Source organism: Hirundo rustica, chromosome Z, assembly GCF_015227805.2.
Source record: "Hirundo rustica isolate bHirRus1 chromosome Z, bHirRus1.pri.v3, whole genome shotgun sequence".
Taxonomy (NCBI): Eukaryota; Metazoa; Chordata; class Aves; order Passeriformes; family Hirundinidae; genus Hirundo; species Hirundo rustica.
In genome coordinates this window covers 53,348,798-53,367,000 of record NC_053488.1, presented here as the reverse complement: position 1 = coordinate 53,367,000, position 18,203 = coordinate 53,348,798, and the positions used below count along the sequence as shown (strand labels likewise).

Sequence of the window (18,203 nt, the reverse complement as noted above, 5' to 3'; positions counted from 1 at the left end):
CCTGGACCAGGATCCATCAAGGGACTTCCTGGCTCAACCCTGGATTTTTCTTCTTGCTGTGTACTTGCCTGGCAATCACTATACTGTGCCTGATGCTGGTGACCACCATCCAAACTTGACATGCGTTCCATGCTTAACCTGCCCCTCCACCACATCCTTGCCTTATGCCCTGGACTGAAGACTGCCCCCACTTCCCATATGATAATTCCCATCTGAAAAGGCTAGTCATCACAGAAGTTCTTTCTTTAAAAATACCTTAATTATTACTTAGTAAGAACTACAGATTAATTAGGACAAATAAAAGAAGCTTCAAAATGTTTCCTCACTTTTTTTTAAATGCATAGTACTTTTAAAATAACAGAAGGAAGATTTTTGATGGAGTTTTAAATAACATAACAATGTTGAAACAAATATTACTGAAAATAAAATAATAATTAAGAGATGTGTTTGAATTTGATAACTTTGAACCAAGAACTGGAATTCTAAAGAAAGTGAATGTCTTGAAAAGCCCATGAGAAACTGAATTGCAACTGTTAATTTTTATTAATGTTACTCTGAAAAACACTTCTCTAAAATCTTCCTCTTCTTTCAGGTATCTCAGAAAAGGTGCATTCAAAATGCCTGTGGAATGTAACTCAATTTGCTTCCTCAATTAGTGTTCGCTACTTTGCTACTCACTACAATTTTTTTCAGTATTATCTATTGACTTAATTAGTGACCTAGCTTTAAAGAATAGTATTCAAGGAGAATTGGTCACATTATAAATTCCACAGTGTTTCTCATTAGAGGTAGCACCTTCTCTCCAGCTTTAATCCACAATTTATTTGATTTTGGAGGCCATTTTAACCTAAGTTATTCAGCAGAAGATATATGGCTTTATTACTTTGAAAAGTAATGAAAGCTAGCAGTATATGTCCAGTAACACTCATATAAACATTCTACTATCAGTTTCAAATAACTTTTTCCCTATCAAAGCAATATCTGACCAAAGCCTTGAAGTAAAAGCTAACATTTTATAATGAAAGACATAATTCTTATAGCATCACATATATTTCTTCACGGAAAAAATACTTAAACAGAGTTTTGAAATAGGCACTGAGTACAGGAAATCCCAAAGTTAGAAAAATATTGCAAACTTCATTTAACAGCTTTACTTATGCCCAGAATTAAAGCACACAGACCATACACAGCGCTTTAAATGGGTCTTTCATGATTTGCAAACTTTTTAAATTTAGAAAATAATTTTTTTTAAAAAGTGGAGATGCAAAACATAGGTTGGACTTGAGTGCTGTGTTCAGCAACCATGAATTTGTACTATTATTCTTCTTAAAAACATGCTTCTCTAAAAAACTTTCTCTTCTACCAGGTATCTCAAAAAGTGTCCTCTTCCACTGGGCCACTTTCCAGCCACTGTTCCACAGCCTGTAGCTCTGCATGGGGTTGTTGTGACCCGCGTGGAGAATATGAGACTTGGCCTTGTTGAATCTCAAGCTGTTGGTGTTGGCCCATCAACCCAGCCTGTTGAGGTTCCTCTGCAGAACTTTCCTGCCCTCCAGAAGATCAACACTTCCATACAACTTGGTGTCATTCACAAATTTACTAGACATAAATCCCCTCATCCAGGTCATCATTAAAGATATTAAACAGTTCTGGGCCCAAATTTGATCCCTGGGGGACTCCATCAGTGACTGGCTGCCAGCTGGATGCAGAACCATTCACCACCACTCTCTGGGCCCGGCCTTCCAGCCAATTCCTAACTCACAGAAGAGAGCACCAGAGCACCTGTCCAAGCTGTGGGCTGCCAGCTTTTCAAGGAGAATATTGTGGGACACAATGACTGCTGAAGTCCAGGCAGACAACATCCACAGCTTTCCCCAAATTGCTCAGGCATGTCACCTGATCATAAAAGATCAGATTGTTCAGGCAGGACCAGCCCATGCTGTCTGGGTCTGATGACCCAGCCATCCTGTAGGTACCGTACAACCCCACTCAAGACCATCTGTTCCATAACCTTGCCAAGCATCAACGTCAGGCTGACTGGCCTGTAGTTCCCCAGATCCTCCTTCCAGCTTGTGAACAAGCACCACACTGGCCAACCTCCAATTGTTTGTTTCCTCAGCCTCCTTAGCCACAACTGATGATAAATGATGAAGAGCAGCTTAGAGAGCTCTTACAACAGCTCCCTCTTACCCTAGGATGGATCCTATTCAGTCCCATAGACTTGTGACCACCTAAATAGCTCTGCCAATCACTACTTTCTCCTGGATTTCAGGGGGTCTGTTCTGGTCTTTAACCTGGTCTACCATCTCAGGGGACCAGTTGCCCTGAGAATTATTGGTCTTACTGAGGCTGAAGACTGAAGCAAAGAAGGTGTTAAGTACCTCAGCCTGTATCACATCACAGAAATCACTACAACTGTAGAATTGTCCACATTACATTGCATCAGTTTTACTTCACTGATCATATAAATAAATTAGATGCATACATATGTACATGGATCTGTTTTGGCATCTTAATTTATGGAAGTCATGACCAAAAGTTTTGAGCATAAACTATTTAAACACTCAAGTGTTCCTGCATTTTAATTTCCCCAAAATAAAAATAAAATCATTTGTGAACTGCTGTTCCCTGAACCTGAAGTCCATTCATTTAAGAGAACAAACACAATCCATGTGCCATAAGAGCCCTGGCCCTTCAGCTGTGCCAACTGCCACATTTATAGCAGTGTATCCGCACTGAGGGCATGACTGGGGGCAAGAATTTCTTGTGCAAAAGTTAAAGAAAAAAAAAAATCAGCTTTCACTACAGACCTCTGGCTTTATTTATGTTTAATTTCAATTTAGGCCTATTAAGATACGGGCAGGAATCCAAACTGAATCTGGTCCTAAAGAGAGAAAATATGAAGAAACTTCAGCAAGTACAGGATTATCTTGCTTCACCTGTCTTCTAGGTAAGCATATTCTTCATGATATAAATTTGCCTCCATTTTGTGGACAGCATTCATAATTATTTTTACTATCCAGGGCCTAAAGATGGTGGCCATAGAGCAAGGAAGGAAAATACTATTTTTAATGGCTTGGAAGATTTATTTTGTAATTATGAGTAAAATCAAAATTAATTTAAAACTTAAAATGCCTTAATAACATCGCAGAGTTGTAAGTAAATACATCCTTGTTAGAACTAATTATCTTATTATTTTGCCCATGCTATTATTAATTGCAATAAATAGAATGCTTATGAATGTATGTCTACATCTGTAGTTTCATTAAAATCCATACATGCTCTATTTTTCTACTGATTTATGGTACAGTTTATCAAACAGTGCTAGCACATCCACAACACAGAGCACCTTTGTTTCATGGTAATTCACTACTGCTGTGAGGTGCTGGCTGCCAGTCTTGGAAATTGAAATCCATTCATCTAGAAAACACAAACTATGCAGGAGGCAATACCAAAAGCTTACACGCATCACCCAGCCAGTACCATTAACCCCTGCTTTGAAGAGTCATCTCCAGTATTGAAAGGATCATCTTTGCAGATATTTCATTATTGGCTTCTGCTCACGTTAAAGTTGACAAATTTCACTTGTAGCCTTGAGGGACACTACCCAGGTCTAGAGAAAAGTTCAGATTTTATCTGCTCCTCATTTACTTCTTTTTCCTGGCAAGACTACCTATTCCTTATTTCACTCTCTGACCTTGCAAAATGTGGGAAAACTGCTTACTGCTGGCAAAATTTTTACCAGACACTTCATGATCAAGAGAACCTGCTACTCCCTCCATACATAGCAAAATCAGAACAGTGGTTGCATTTGTTTAGCTACCAATTCAATCCTCTTTTACACATAATTTTCAAGACATGGGTTTACTAGTCAGAGTAAGTGGTAGAAAGCTGTAGTTACACATACTGCAGAGCTGTCCAGTATTAAAAATATTTTATGCTGCCCACTTCCTCTATGTACGTGTCTCCTATCCTTCCACTTCAACATTTTTGCCACTTTACACAACTTCTTCACAACTTCAATCATTATTTCTAATCTTAGTTTCTTTTTTTGTGCCACAGACTCTAATAAACTTTCAAGCAAACCAGTTTCATCCACAGGACGAAAAACAGAACTGCTTGCAATAGTCTCTGTTTTTTGCCTTGAACAGGACCTTTTCAACACAGTGAGTGTCCAAGACAGAATGAAATAATTTATTGTGCAATAGATGTATCCACCAGCCAGCTTCTACAGAAGCAGATCAATCCTTCACTGGAACAGCATCTTTACAGTGTGACAGAACACTGCTCAAAAAACAGGATGAGCAGCAGCATGAGGAGTTGCTTTCTGGTTTGCTAGTATGTAGTCTATATGAACATCTGGTGTTAAAACTTCCCATGAGCTAGTCTGCCCTTCCTATATACAAGAAGGATAGTTCTTCATAAGGTAAGGACTGTGTAAGTAGTAGATGTTCAGTGCAGTCACTGTAGCTGACAGACCCCTCTTGGCATGTTTTCAGAAAAATATGAAAAAATATACCTTAGATTATTAGAAGGTATTAGCAGAAGGGATAGTATTTCTAAACTTTATATACATCTGAATTTTTGGAAGTAGGACTGAAGAAACAGCCAAGATTATTCTGCTAATAAAACAAAAAGGCTCCTGGATATGAAATAATTCAAATATTCTGAGTAATGCTCTCATGCAGAAGACAATATCTCCTGAGGCATCTTATAGTCTTAATATCCTGCAATCCTGAGGTGTCATAGGTTAGCACAGTTTAGTTTTTAGTTAAGGAAGAATGTAAAGTTTTGCCCTGATAAGATTGTTTTAGAAAAGACAGAAACCTATCAGAAGGCTAGTTTAAAATATTAGCATCTGCTTTGACCACAAAGAATATTGAATGTGACTCTGGGAAGTACCCATATAAATCCTAATTTTGTTCAGGTCAGTGCTTTTCTTTCCAGCCAGTTGAACAAGTAACATCGAGTCGAGACATTCTGTTATTCAACTAAGCCCACCGCTACCCCCAACTTGGGGGGAGCTGGCACTGAGGCCTGGCCAGACTTCATCGGCTCCTGGCAGGGGAAGAGAGACTGCAGCTTAACAGCAACTACTTTTTAAACTTTCACAGAACCAAAGAACCACAGATCCCAGGAGCAGGGAGGGATCTCCGCAGGACCCCTGATAACAGCAATGGGCGCGGTTGGGCTCAAGCCGCCCCGATTGTGACCGAGGGGTGGGCAGAGCTCTCCCCCCACTCCCCTCCGCCAGTGATTTCCAGACAGAAAAGAGTAGAGAGAAGAAACCATGCAGATCTAAAGTGCAGCGGGGGGGACAGACTGCTACCAGCTGAGGTCACATGGCCACTGCAGACCTGGGCAGATTTAACCCTTTCCTGGCAACATGAAGCTTCCAAGGCCTAACCCTTCTCTGAGAGACAGAAAAAAGAGACAAAATACACATTAAAAAAACACTGCATAAAGTCAGTAGAACAAAAGTTTAAAAAAAAACTGATAAAGATTATTAGGAAGAAAAATTGAGGAAGTGAATTTTTTTTTAACTGGACTTCGCTCCTGTAAACTATAGAAAAATAAACTGTTTCTTGCAACATCTCAATGTTATTTAGGGGAATACTAGTTCTAGTCAAAGTTAAGAATTGTTATGATTGAGATTCAAGTGAGAATCTTAAAGCCACTCACTCCTAAAGTAAAAAGAAGTCTCAGCCTTTAATACAAAGATTATTTTAAAAGGAAAGTGATTTAAAGCCCTCGGCTTTAGAGTAAAAAGAAGACTCTATTTCTTTTGAGATAGAGACAATTTTAGAGATAGAAGAAGCGAATCCTTGTTTTATACTAGAAGAACTCTTAAACATTACCCCAGATATGCTGAGAGGCCCAGGAGTAGCCAGGGGAAAGGCTGCTAATGGGTGGGACTGCACAATCTGCAAAAACTCCTGGCAGTTGCAGATTTGTGACATTGGGAGCCACAAGACTGTTTCTGCCTTGTGGCAAAAGTCTCCATAAAACTAAAGATACTCCTCTCCCAAAGTGATGAAAAATTATGTTTAAATAGTAAAACTGACTAAAAGTCACAGGTTGTGTCTCTCTATGTTATTGGTAAAAAAGTTAACCATTTATTATAAGAAGGGAAGAGTGTTTTAAAGTTTCATTTTGGTTTTTTCCAACTTTTCCATTCTTTTAGTGTGTGTTAATAAAACTATTTGAATATTTTTAAGCTTAAGCCTGCTTTACTTCTTCTAATCTTCTCCCACAAAAAGAGAATAAACACTAAAAACACTACACTAAATTTGGCAAACAAAATTTAGCAAAGGTAAAACCACTACATGAGGTCACACGGAAGGGAGACCACAGCACTGTGCTTCAGAAACACCATCGCTCCCTTTGCAGCTGAGGTACATGGCAATAATCACACTGGCCTATTTTGGAAGACAGCAGTTGTGACAGAAATATCTAATTCTGCAACATCATCCTGATTATAAACCTCTTCTGAGAAAGACACAGTTATGTATTGCTTTTGTTACTATTCATTATAGCTTTCCACATGATCTCACTAAACATTATTTTTCTGAAAATAAAAGTGTTATAAATCAAGAGCTATAACTAAAGGTCAAAGTTAAGTGATTTTTTTAGTAGCATACATTATTTTAATCAAAATATAAACAAAACTAAATCAATAGATAACAAGCAAACCTGATTTCTTACATTGATCACAAGTCAAAGAAGCTTTCATACACAATCTGAATCAAGGGCCCAATATTCCTCCAGGCATTTATCAATGCAATGGAGGCAACACCTTATGATTAATACTGTACCAATTCTTTATATATAGATTGAGTATAGCAAGTGGTACATATGAATAAAGATTAGGGTACAGTACCTGTCCAAAGTTAATAACACGGTTTCATTCATTTCAGGTATATCATCAGCTTTAATAGTAATGTTGATTGCAGTATCACTTTGTCCAGATAAGAAAACAACAGAGCCATTAAAAGGACTTATATCATCCTCTGTAACTGCCTTATGATTAGGACCAGAGGGTCTCAAACTCCAAAATACTGTTGCTTGACCATCAGTCCCATCTCGATGCAATCCAATGGAAACCTGTAAAGCACATGACTCTGCTGTGACTTGCAAAACTAGATGCAAAAACGATTACCCCTTTGCAAATTACTCTTAGAATATGAACCTCAAAATATTCACCTTGGGTTTTTTACTTACATATAAGACCTGAAATGAAAGATGGTATATGAATGAAAATATATAATGAATCTTATCTTTTTAACCATGTATACATTATATACTTGTACATATATGTTTATATATACTTAGTGGAGGTGGCAGACTATTAATATGACAAATCACTTCACACTCATAAACACAAAAACCCTCCTTTGACTAATTTAACCAGTGTCCACATCATCAAGATGACCTAAGTTTTAAATGTAACCATCATCATTTACTCTGGCTGTTATAGTAGAGTTCCAGCCTGTACTCTGCTTAAGGAAATCAGCAGTTTTATTCTGAGGATGAAAAGCAAGTTCTCTGATTCAGGATTTGAGGGAAGATCTCAGTTAAGTCAAATAGGGGGGGAAAAGGGAAAATGTAAGAAAATATATTTTATAAAGGTTTTCTCTGGTTGGGATTACAGTATTCAGATGGATGACAATGCTTTTGAAAATGCTTCGGGTATTGAGAAACAAAAAAGCATATTTATTAGAAAACAAACCCAGCAAGCCTAACTACATATTCACATATAAGTCAACTATAAAATACCCAGACACTTTAATGAAATTTGGGAGCTGAGTCAGTCCTGCCCTACAAGAGTGTCTTTGCAGCTGGTGAAAGAAATTAAATTGTCTGCAGCATCTTTTGCTCCATGCAGCATCAAGACCTAACCAGTTCTAGATTCGTACAGAGAAAGCAAAGTTCACCACACTTTTCAGATGACAAACACATTAATACTGCTAGCAATTTTTTGCCTTTTTGTTTTTTAAAGCAAGAGGGTATTTGGGATAAGATCAGACTTGGAGGCTGATCTTATGGCTTTTTCTCACATTAATTGTCAAATGTTACAGTAGATACAGCAAACTTCTTTCTCCAAGTTAGTTTTCCATACTAAGGGACAATACAAAAATGTTTACTTACCACTGTAGCAGGCAATTCTTCTGGCTCAGAAAGAATAATTGGAAGATTGCTGGTAAAGCCTATTTCTCCATTTGCAATATCTGGAGTAATCCTCAAAGAAATATTTCGAATCTCACCTAATCTAGGACTCACGGGTGGGATAAGAGGAATTCTATTCAGCAGCTTAACTTCTTCCAACTGTGAGAAAAAGTAAGACAAACTTGAAAAATAAGAAGCCTGAGTACCAAGCAAGACATTTATCTTGAAATAAATGTCATATGCAAGGAGCAAAACACTTCCAGAATAAATTTCTCTTACCAGCAACATTGCTATTACAAAAATGTGTAAGTAGCTGTGTAAGAAATGAATTGAACGGTAGTAAGCTTCCACAGCAGAATGGTATACCTCTTCGACAAATCATGTACATGACTAAATGTATGTAGAGAGATAATTAACTTTCTAAATTGGGTGATTCATTGCTAGATCTATGAATTTATCTGCCAAGCACCCCAGATGTAGTTCTAACTTGAGGTTTTTGCCATGCATTGATAAAAATCTGCTGAAATCACTGAAAACATAGTAAGACTTCATGAAGCCGAAGAGTTATTCAATCTTCTTTCCTCTCTCAAAAAAATGTAGACTTCTCTACTTGCAATAAATAATATGTTAGAATTACATTCAGAATTGAAAATCAGTACAAGATTTCAAAACTGTAGTCTCCTCTTAAATTACTGTATTTTTGATGGTTCATTTATACTAAGAAGAAACAGGAAAATGTTTATTCTATCTTTGAATGGAAAATACCATTCACTTAGACCATCAGCACCACTGACATGACGAGGAAAGCAAGAACCTTGTTCTATTTTTTTTAGTACTCCTTTCAAATATAATTTACAACACTATGAGATTTTGTCCACATGGATCATAATAACAGACGTTTCCATGACTGATTTGTATGTACTTCTGTAAACATTTCACTGGGGCATGAACCACCAATGACAACCCATCAGGATGGTTTTGCTTGGAGTTAATTAGATGCTGCCATATAGGTCTTCATAGAGAAGGGCAAAATTACCTTATTTAAATCCACATAGTTATTAAGAACCATCCTTTCAACTGATGAGTTTTAAATCCCTTTGATTCTTACAACTAATTTTCATAAAATACTTGTACTGTATCATATTTTGTTCTAATGTTATTCAAGTAGCAAAAATATTCATGCACATTCTATTTGATGATAGATGGGATTTGTTCTATAAATACTGTAATTAGAAATTAATTCTCAACCATACAAGCTAGTTATTGGGATTTCAAGGAATAGAGAATGTCTCCTTGTTTTCTAAGATTTCTTTTGCTAATTCTCCAGTTAACACCATGCAGGTGGACTACTGTTGTGGTTGTTAGCCCAGTAGAAGTTCTGAAATACTACAGAGCTGAAAGAATTCTCTTTGTTACTATATGGATAGTAACTTTGAGATAAAAGTAATAATTAATGATTTTTTTTTTTTTAATTCAGTGTTTTCTCTTAAAGCAAGTAAGTTCATGAGGAAAAAAAAAAAAAAAATGCACTGTGAACTGAATAATACCACACAGTTTATTAAATTAATCTTCCTGTCCATACCAAAAGTAGTCTGCATATTGAATAGGTTATTTAACTGAATATCTCACTTAAGAATGTTAATCTCACATTTCCAGTTCCTCTATCTGTTCTCTTCATTTGTAAGCTTCAAAATGTAAGCTTCATTTCTTCCTCCACCCCTTCTTCCTCAATTCCCGAACTGATCCTTTACTGGGATCTTTTACAATCCTTGTAATCTCATTCCAAACATGTTTGCTGAGACTCTCATTTATTCACAATGAAGAAGGATTGTCATAATGATAAATAGGGATATTTTTCTTCCTTTTCTAAAGGAAATATTTGTGTTAGAAATTGCCTCTGATTTTGTGTACACAAATTAAAAGATTTTTATAGCTCATGGAGAACATAACAGAACATACTCCCCATGTCCCTGGAATCTGCAGTTTGAAAAGCCAGGCCAAGTATCTGCATATTGAAGTACTTGTCACAAATCCTGTCCATAGTCCACACTGTGATGTTATTTGTAATCTATCACCTGAAAGAAGCTTGGAATTAGATATTTCAATTTTTCTGTTGATCTTTCAGATCACATGAAGATGGTAAAACACATTAACCTGCTCTAGTGTTTCAGAATCATATTCCCCACCTAGCTGAGAACAAAGAAAGAGTGTGTGCAACTAAAACTAAATATGATTCTGGCAATATTTTCTCTCTCTCTCTCTCTCTCTTTTTTTTTTTTTTTTTTTTAATAGAATGTAGGGGAAAGGAGGTAGAGGGAAGAAATCTTTTCAAGTAATTAAAACATCTTTGGTAGATCATAAATTAAAGGGAAAAAAAAAAACCAACAAATTTTGCATTTATGATTTCACATCAACATCACTACTATCCAAAAAATTTTGAAGACACCTGACTTAAAATGAAAATACTAAAAAGAACTAAGAAATTACTCTGAGATTTTTGCTTTGGTTGTGTCAAGTCACCCCTTTGTCTGTATCAGGATTGCTCTCTGGCCTCATGATCCAGATAGGATAGTCTGGCAATAGTTAATCAGAGGAAGTAGAGTTTATGTGCTAGTCTTAACTGCAGATGAGAAAATAAGTATAAAAGTTACTGATTACAATGCCCAGAATCTCTCAAAGGAGCATATCTGAACAATAACCTGCTAACATGCATGCAAATTGGTTTTATCCACTGAAAAATGAAGAAAAACCCCATTTTTGTGGAAAACCCATTTTTTCTCAAAATCATAATTTTGAGAATTGGTTTTATCCACTGAAAAATGAAGAAAAACCCCATTTTTGTGGAAAACCCATTTTTTCTCAAAATCATAATTTCAGTGAATTTTTCCCACCAGTCTTACAAGCAATGACACAATCTACCTTTTTACAAATTCAGATAGAGGAAAAAAAAACAAACCCAAAACCAAAACAAAACCCAAAAAAACAGAGGACGAAAAAAACCAAAAGGTCATATACTGGAAAAACCAGAAGAACTTTTCAAATTCCAGGTGAAACTTGCACATAAATTAAACATATGTTTGACTATTTTTAATTTATATTTCCTTGCTTTAAACTCTTCTAAAATCTGTCATACTTCCGTACTTTAGGAACCTTAATTTAATTAAATCGAAAGCCAAGGGGTAGACAGAATAGCATACCTGAAAATGTTAGTAACCTCTGTAACGTTGATATCATTTTATTAAATTTCATGATTAACAACTGAATCCTGTAACAACAGTGCATTTTTTTTTTTAATTGTGTAATTAGTAAATAATTATTAGGAAAGAAAGCCCTTTATAGCATATTTGTAGAAGCTGTATCTAAAAAAATGAGGGGTTTTGGCTACAGAACTAAAAATTTTCTTCTTTTTTTTTTTTTTTAATCAGGCAGAATCATTTTAATTAAAAGGGAAGGAGCCACTACTATTTTATATCCTTTATATTACATGGGCTAAAAAACCACCCCAAGACATAGCTGAGATACCTGTATGACAAAATGAGCTCCATTCTGAAGAAATGCATCATTTCGTATTGGTATATTTATAGTAGCTTGTGCTTTTCCTCCTGGAAAGATGAGAGTATTTCTTCTAGACATATTTAGAATACCACCTTTTGCTCTCTCAGGATCCAGAGCTCCAGCTGGAATATACAGTGCAGTAAAAACCAACTGCACATCTCCAACTGTTCCTCTTTCCCTTGCAAAACTCAAGCATAAAAAGCGTCCCATTGGATTACTTTCAATCTTTTGATTCTCCAAAGCATGGAATTTTATTAGGCCATAAACATCATCACTGTCCTGAATGTAAAAAAGAAGCTGCAAAGCAGAAAACAGCAAGCTGTGTTACTCTATATCATAGTTTCATGCCTTCACAAAAGCATCTCCTGATTGTCACCATCCATTTTTCTCCTTAGTGAACTGGCATCAGGAAAGAATTCAGATTGACAGCCCCTAAGAATTCTTTATACACAAGAAGCATTGCACTGACAGTGGCAACTTTCCCACTACGCATCATTGCACGTGCCAGAATGAGCTCTGTATAACTGATTTTTTGGTTCAGCAGCCAAAGTGAATAATTTAAAAATGTTTCAGATTGTAAAGAATTTCATTTTATTCACAAAGCTCATTCCAACCATTTTTTGAGAAAGACAAAGCAGGGAATCAAGTCACACAACTGTCAGGAATTCTGGCCACCCTTTATTTAATAGTTCAGAGGTTACAGTCTTAATCACCAAAACTTCCCTTTTCCGGAGTTGTTAGTCTGTAAAATATTTCAGCAATATTACAACAGCAAATGAAAAAGTGAAAATAACTTTCTGTCTTCTGTAACAAAGCAGTCACTCTATACAGAATTGATTCAATGCTATCGTTGAAAACTGGGAATAATCTGAGCGGAATGCTACCACAGTAAAATGGTCTGGCATTGTACACAATACTCAGCCAAATAACTTTAGATATGGCTCTACACACTAAGATTATATTAAGGATTAGTTTGCTTGATTTTTATCCAAGACCAAAGCCTTTCACCTGTTCAGGTACTCCATCAATCAATCATCATTATTAAAACTGGTAACTCTTTATTACTCATTAGTACCTTCTCCAAAATAATTCTAGAAGTAAACTTACCTCAGATGGCTCACTGACTTCTGCACCTCCCTGTATTGTATGAGCTAGGAGTTTCAGAAGATAAGGCTCTGCCTCCTCTGGAATATCATCATCAATAATGTTCAGATGAAGTGTCACCAGCATCTGTCCTTGCTCAAAACTTATCTCCCCTGCCTCTGGAAGTAGGTCCGCAGTCACAGGTGAAGGATCACTGCTATTTCGGATTATAACCCAGGAAACAGAAACATTTCCATGGGTTCCACCATTTCTTACAATTGTGATCCCTTCAAATCTATGGCATCGAACAAAAAAAAAATTCCACAAACCATAATTATTATTTGCACATATGCTTATCAATTCCCTAAAATATTTACAATGACCTAAGTGGTCTAAATGTAAGCTGCTTGAAACTGACATTTGATTCAAGACTTACAGCTTGTGAAATAACACATATGTAAGACTTGAGCATTTACTCCTGAGTTCTCTACAAAATCTCTGAAGATATGTGTTAGATCTCACTTTGTTTATAGCAAGAAACATACTGAGAAGTGAGTGAAGTCTTGCCATGTTTTACATTTGTCTTGAGAAATCAAATTTCAGGAAAATTTTTGCCTATTCTACATCTTGAACAGTTATGAAGCATGAGCATTGAAATAATGATCCTGAATGAACTGTTTTCCTCTGAACTCAAAATATATTCAGTTACAGGTATTTATGATTCTGGAAATGTCATGCTGCCTGTGTCTGACAAGTGCATGACTACAACAAAAAGTCTGGACATCATGACTTACAAACATTTAGAAAGCAGGATTTATTTCTTCACTGTGTATAAAAAAGAAAAATGAATAGTCAAGTGTTGGTCCCTACATACCATAAAATATTCTTTAAAAATTTCTCATAGTATGATAGTTTGAGGCATTATTTGTTTCTTTGAGGGTGAATTACCACTAATTAGCAGTGACGTTTTTATTAAGCAGTATCACAACTTCACTGTTCTTACCTTTAGATTAAAGAGTTTTTACTATTCTGATAAGGTGATTGAACAGTTACGGCTTATCTACATACAGTTTATAGGTATTAAAACACTTTCTGTATTAGACAGAAATTAGACATTCCCACTTCCTTGAAATCTTTGTAGATATACCTGATAATGACAACACACTAAGCAATTACTACATTATATTTTAGTAGTGATTTTATAATTACTTTAATGATATCCTAAGGATGCTTAATTACAAACAAATCTCATAAACAGACTAGGTACTAGATTTGAAGATCTGTCATACCTTGAAATTTGGTCTTCATCAACAATTACTGTCTGAGCTAACAGAACACTGTGGATTGACAGCACTCCATAAGGTTTATCATTCGGCTGGATAGTGACATGAACAACAAATGGATAAATCAAAACAGCATCTCCCTTCAAAGTGTCTTTAAGAAGCATAATCTGAAAGGTCTCAGCAATTTCTGGTATGGCATCATCAAGGATCTTAAACTTCAAATATGTTTCATGAACTAGAGGTGAGAAAACAAGAGTTGTATTTGGCTGTAGATCTATGAAGTCTACATTAAGCTGTGCATGTGCAGCTGAATCCCCAGTTATGATGGCGTAACTGACGGAGACTTCGTCTTCATCAGGTCCAATTAATTTTCCACTGACATCCTTACCACGAACCACTTGGATTATTACCACTTCATCCTCCTCAGGCACCATATAAGCATTCTGAAGAAAACGCACGGGACTGTCATTTTTCCTAATATTAATCCAAACAGAATTTTTTGTGTTGTTGATTTCGGCCCCTCCCTCCACGCTCTTCAGACAAACAACAAAGATTTCATCATTTTCAGGTACCTGGAAAAATAGTATTACCAAGCATGTGTAAGTCACATTTCAAATATATGCAGAAAACTTATAATGAGAAATACGATTTATGTATTTTGCTGAAGACTGAAATGATACCAGCTTGAATGCTCATTTCATATTAAAACAAACAGGAGAATACTCTTGCTCTTACCTTTTGCTAAAAAAACCCTTTTCAAAATTTAATGTCTCTATTTCACAAAATATACTTCTGAAAGATGGTAGCAGGTAAAACAAAACCCAAATATAGTCAAGAATCAGAAAAATCTTCAATTTACAGCTTGAGAATATGAGAAGACCAACTGCCATTTTTGAAAGCCACCTCTACTTGAAAACAAGTGTTCCTCTCCATTACTTAGATTTAAATTTTCTTTTTTTCTGATGTTGACTCTGATGTACCTCTATACGTGCCTGAGGCAATACAACAACTTTACAGAACCTGCCTAGGCCCATTCATCTCTATACAATTAGAATCCTTTGTTCAGACACACCCAAAAACCCAGACAAAATTTTCAGCACATATCTGAGAAAGTGTTTTCTTGCTCTTAGCATTAATTTAGATTTTGGTATTTCGCATTAATTTAGATTTTGGTATTTCTACAAAACGATGTTTAAAACTACGCTATAGTTCTAGCTATTTCTTATCTGATGCAGGAGGTAATAAAGAATGGCTTATAAACCACGAATTACTGAACTAAGAATAATATTTCTGCTTTATATTACTATATAAATATATATTTGTGGACAAAAATTGTGTGATGTGATGCCTGGGTATCCTGTGCAGAGCCATGAGTTGGACTTGAAGATCCTAATGGGCTCCTTTAAACTCAGCATTTTATATGATTCTATGAAACTATATTTTATTTCCCAAATCTTGATTAGCTACACCTATGGAAGGGAAAAATATTGTTATTTTATTAATACATATAGATAAAAAGTAAATATTTAAAAATATTTTAAAATTATTTGCATTTCATCCTTACTGTGGACTACTGGAAACCAGGGATATTTGCTTCTGAGAGGAATTCCAGGACAAAATTACAATTTCTGAAAACACTGCTTCCAGTAGTTCTCTTTCACATTCATTTGTCTGTTAGCTACTCTCAGATCCTTTTCTAGGCTGAGAAGAGTGGGCATGATAGCTTATGCCAATTCAATTCCTTTGCCTTGTGGTACTGATGCATGCATAACGTTGTTGACTGATACCAGGATTTTATTGTATTCTGTTGAAATGGTTTATCCTAGTTTCCCCTTAGTTCTGTATACTCCCCTTTGTTCTCTATATGGTCATTTCCCACCATTTGTTCCAGTACCTTCCCTATCAGTTACCTAAGCCCTGCTTACCCTACCTGTCCATCATTGTAATCCCTACCCCTCTACCCAGAACATTCCATATCCATCAAACCTCCCTTGAAGCCCCATTGGACTAAGCAATGCAATCCCTCCCACACTGCTATCCCACTGGTTTTCCCAATTGTATTCTCTACCCTCTGCTCTTCCCTAGTTGAACTCAATTGGTTCTAAGTTGCCTCCACCCCCCTGTTGTTAAAAACCCCCATGCACACTAGAGCTCCTTGCCTTTTTCCTGTGGATCCCTTCACCAATAAACCCTGTGGATTTATCCCAGAGAAAAGGTCCCCTCTCTTCCTTAACCCTAGTTCTCATCATCGCCCAAGGACAGCAGGAGTTTGCCTTGACTCCAGGAGGTTACATGTATCCTAAGGCTCTGCCGCAGGAACATGGTTCCCCACTCCTGTCGCAGTTCTGGGGTGCTGAGCTAGCCTGATAGCCCCGTAGAGCAAAGGTGCGACAGGGTTTGTTGTCAGTGTGAGATCTGGAAGATTTCAGCTACCAGCCTCCTATACTGAAGTACAACATGGTTGATCCACCCTATTAAAAACCATGCTAACTTTTGTCTCATTTAGTTCACTAACTAATATTCTATTCTAGCACCATTTAAAAATACATATTTAAGAGAGCCAAAATGTACCCACAACTTCAGCTGTAGTTTACATCCTAACATCTCATATAAACAAGACATTGTGGAATTCATAATAGCATCATTATTGACCAATGAAAAACTTGGTCAGACTTCAAAGACAACAATACAAAAGATTTTCAGTGTTGATTTGCCTCTTTTCATTTCTGCTAAAAAGTTTCCATTATTCCTCACTAAAAAAGGAAATGTACACATTAAAATTACTATAAATGTATTACTGTAGAGATCAGAGCTGCAGTTGCCTCAGTTTTGTAAGAAAAAGACTTTGCAATTAAGAACAATAGTTGTTGTAGTTTTTCTTAACTTCAGATCTTAACACCTTGTCATCAGTTGGCATAGTTTGGTTTATAGCTAGGGAGGAATGTAGAGTGTTTTTCCCTGTCAAGACCTTGGAATTGCTTCAGAAAGGACAGTGACCTATCAGAAGGCTAGTTTGGGATATTGGCATCTGTTTTGACCACTGAGAATGTCAAATGTGGCTTCAGGAAGTACCCATATAAACTTGGATTTCGTGCAGGTCACCCCTCTTTTTTCCTGGTCAGCTGAACAGGTAACATTGAGCTGGGGCCTGCTGCCCGCCCCAACTCCCCTTTCCGGGGTGAAGCTGCCCGCGAGGCCTGGCCGGGCTCCATCGGCTTCCAGCGGGGGAGGAGAGGTTGCAGCCTAACAGCAACTACTTTTTTCAACTTATTCAGGGCCCAGAACAGGGAGGGATCTCTGCCAGGCCCCTGATGAGAGCTATGGGCCCGTTTGTTGTCACCCCGGTTGTCACCGACGGGTGTGCAGAGCTCCCCCGCCTTCCCCCTTCCCTCCTCCCTCTCCCCCACTCCTTCTTTGGATTCTGATTCCAGACAGAGAAAGAAAACGAATGGAGGGAGGAAACCCAGGCTGATCGAAGTGCAGAGGGGGAGAGACTGCTGCCCAGGACAGAGATCACATGGCCACTGCAGACCTGGGCAGATCTAACCCTTTCCTGGCAACATGAAGCTTCCAAGGCCTAACCCTTCCCTGAGAGACAGAAGAAAGAGACAGAGGGGACATAGAAAAGACACCACAAGTGGAGCAAGAGTGAAAGAACTGATAAGATTGTTGGACAATGAGATCGAAGAAGTGAACATTTTCAACCAGACTTCTCTGGTTTTAACTATGGAGAAATGGACTGTTCTTTGTAACATCTTAATGTTACCTGGGGGATATCTGGGGAATGCTGGTTCTAATCAAAGCTGGGTACTGATACGATTGAGATTTAAGTGAGAATCTCAATGCCCTCACTCCTGGGTTAAAAGGAAGTCAAAGATTATTTCAGAGAGAAAGTGATTAGAAGCCCTCGGCTCCTGGGGTAAAAGGAGGTCTCGATTTGAGATAGAGACAATTCTAGAGATAGAAGAAGAGAATCCTTGTTTTATACTAGAAGAAGTATTCTTAAACATTACCCCAGATACACTGAGAGGCCCAGGAGTAGCCAGGGGAAAGGCTGCTAATGGGTGGGACTGCACAATCCGCAAAAACTCCTGGCGGTTGCAGATCTGTGACACT

General features: G+C 37.1%; 1 protein-coding gene across 1 annotated transcript in view; it reads right to left on the bottom strand.

Moving 5' to 3' along the window:
* Positions 1-18,203, bottom strand: part of ADGRV1 (adhesion G protein-coupled receptor V1) — a 279,799-nt gene that overhangs the window by 230,060 nt on the left and 31,536 nt on the right. Inside the window, exons 7-11 of the mRNA XM_058424189.1 lie at positions 14,094-14,659; positions 12,829-13,099; positions 11,689-12,018; positions 8,149-8,325; positions 6,881-7,104 (exon numbers count right to left, since the gene is read on the bottom strand). Coding sequence (XP_058280172.1) covers positions 6,881-7,104; positions 8,149-8,325; positions 11,689-12,018; positions 12,829-13,099; positions 14,094-14,659 — 1,568 coding nt within the window. The remainder of the gene's footprint in view (positions 1-6,880; positions 7,105-8,148; positions 8,326-11,688; positions 12,019-12,828; positions 13,100-14,093; positions 14,660-18,203) is intronic.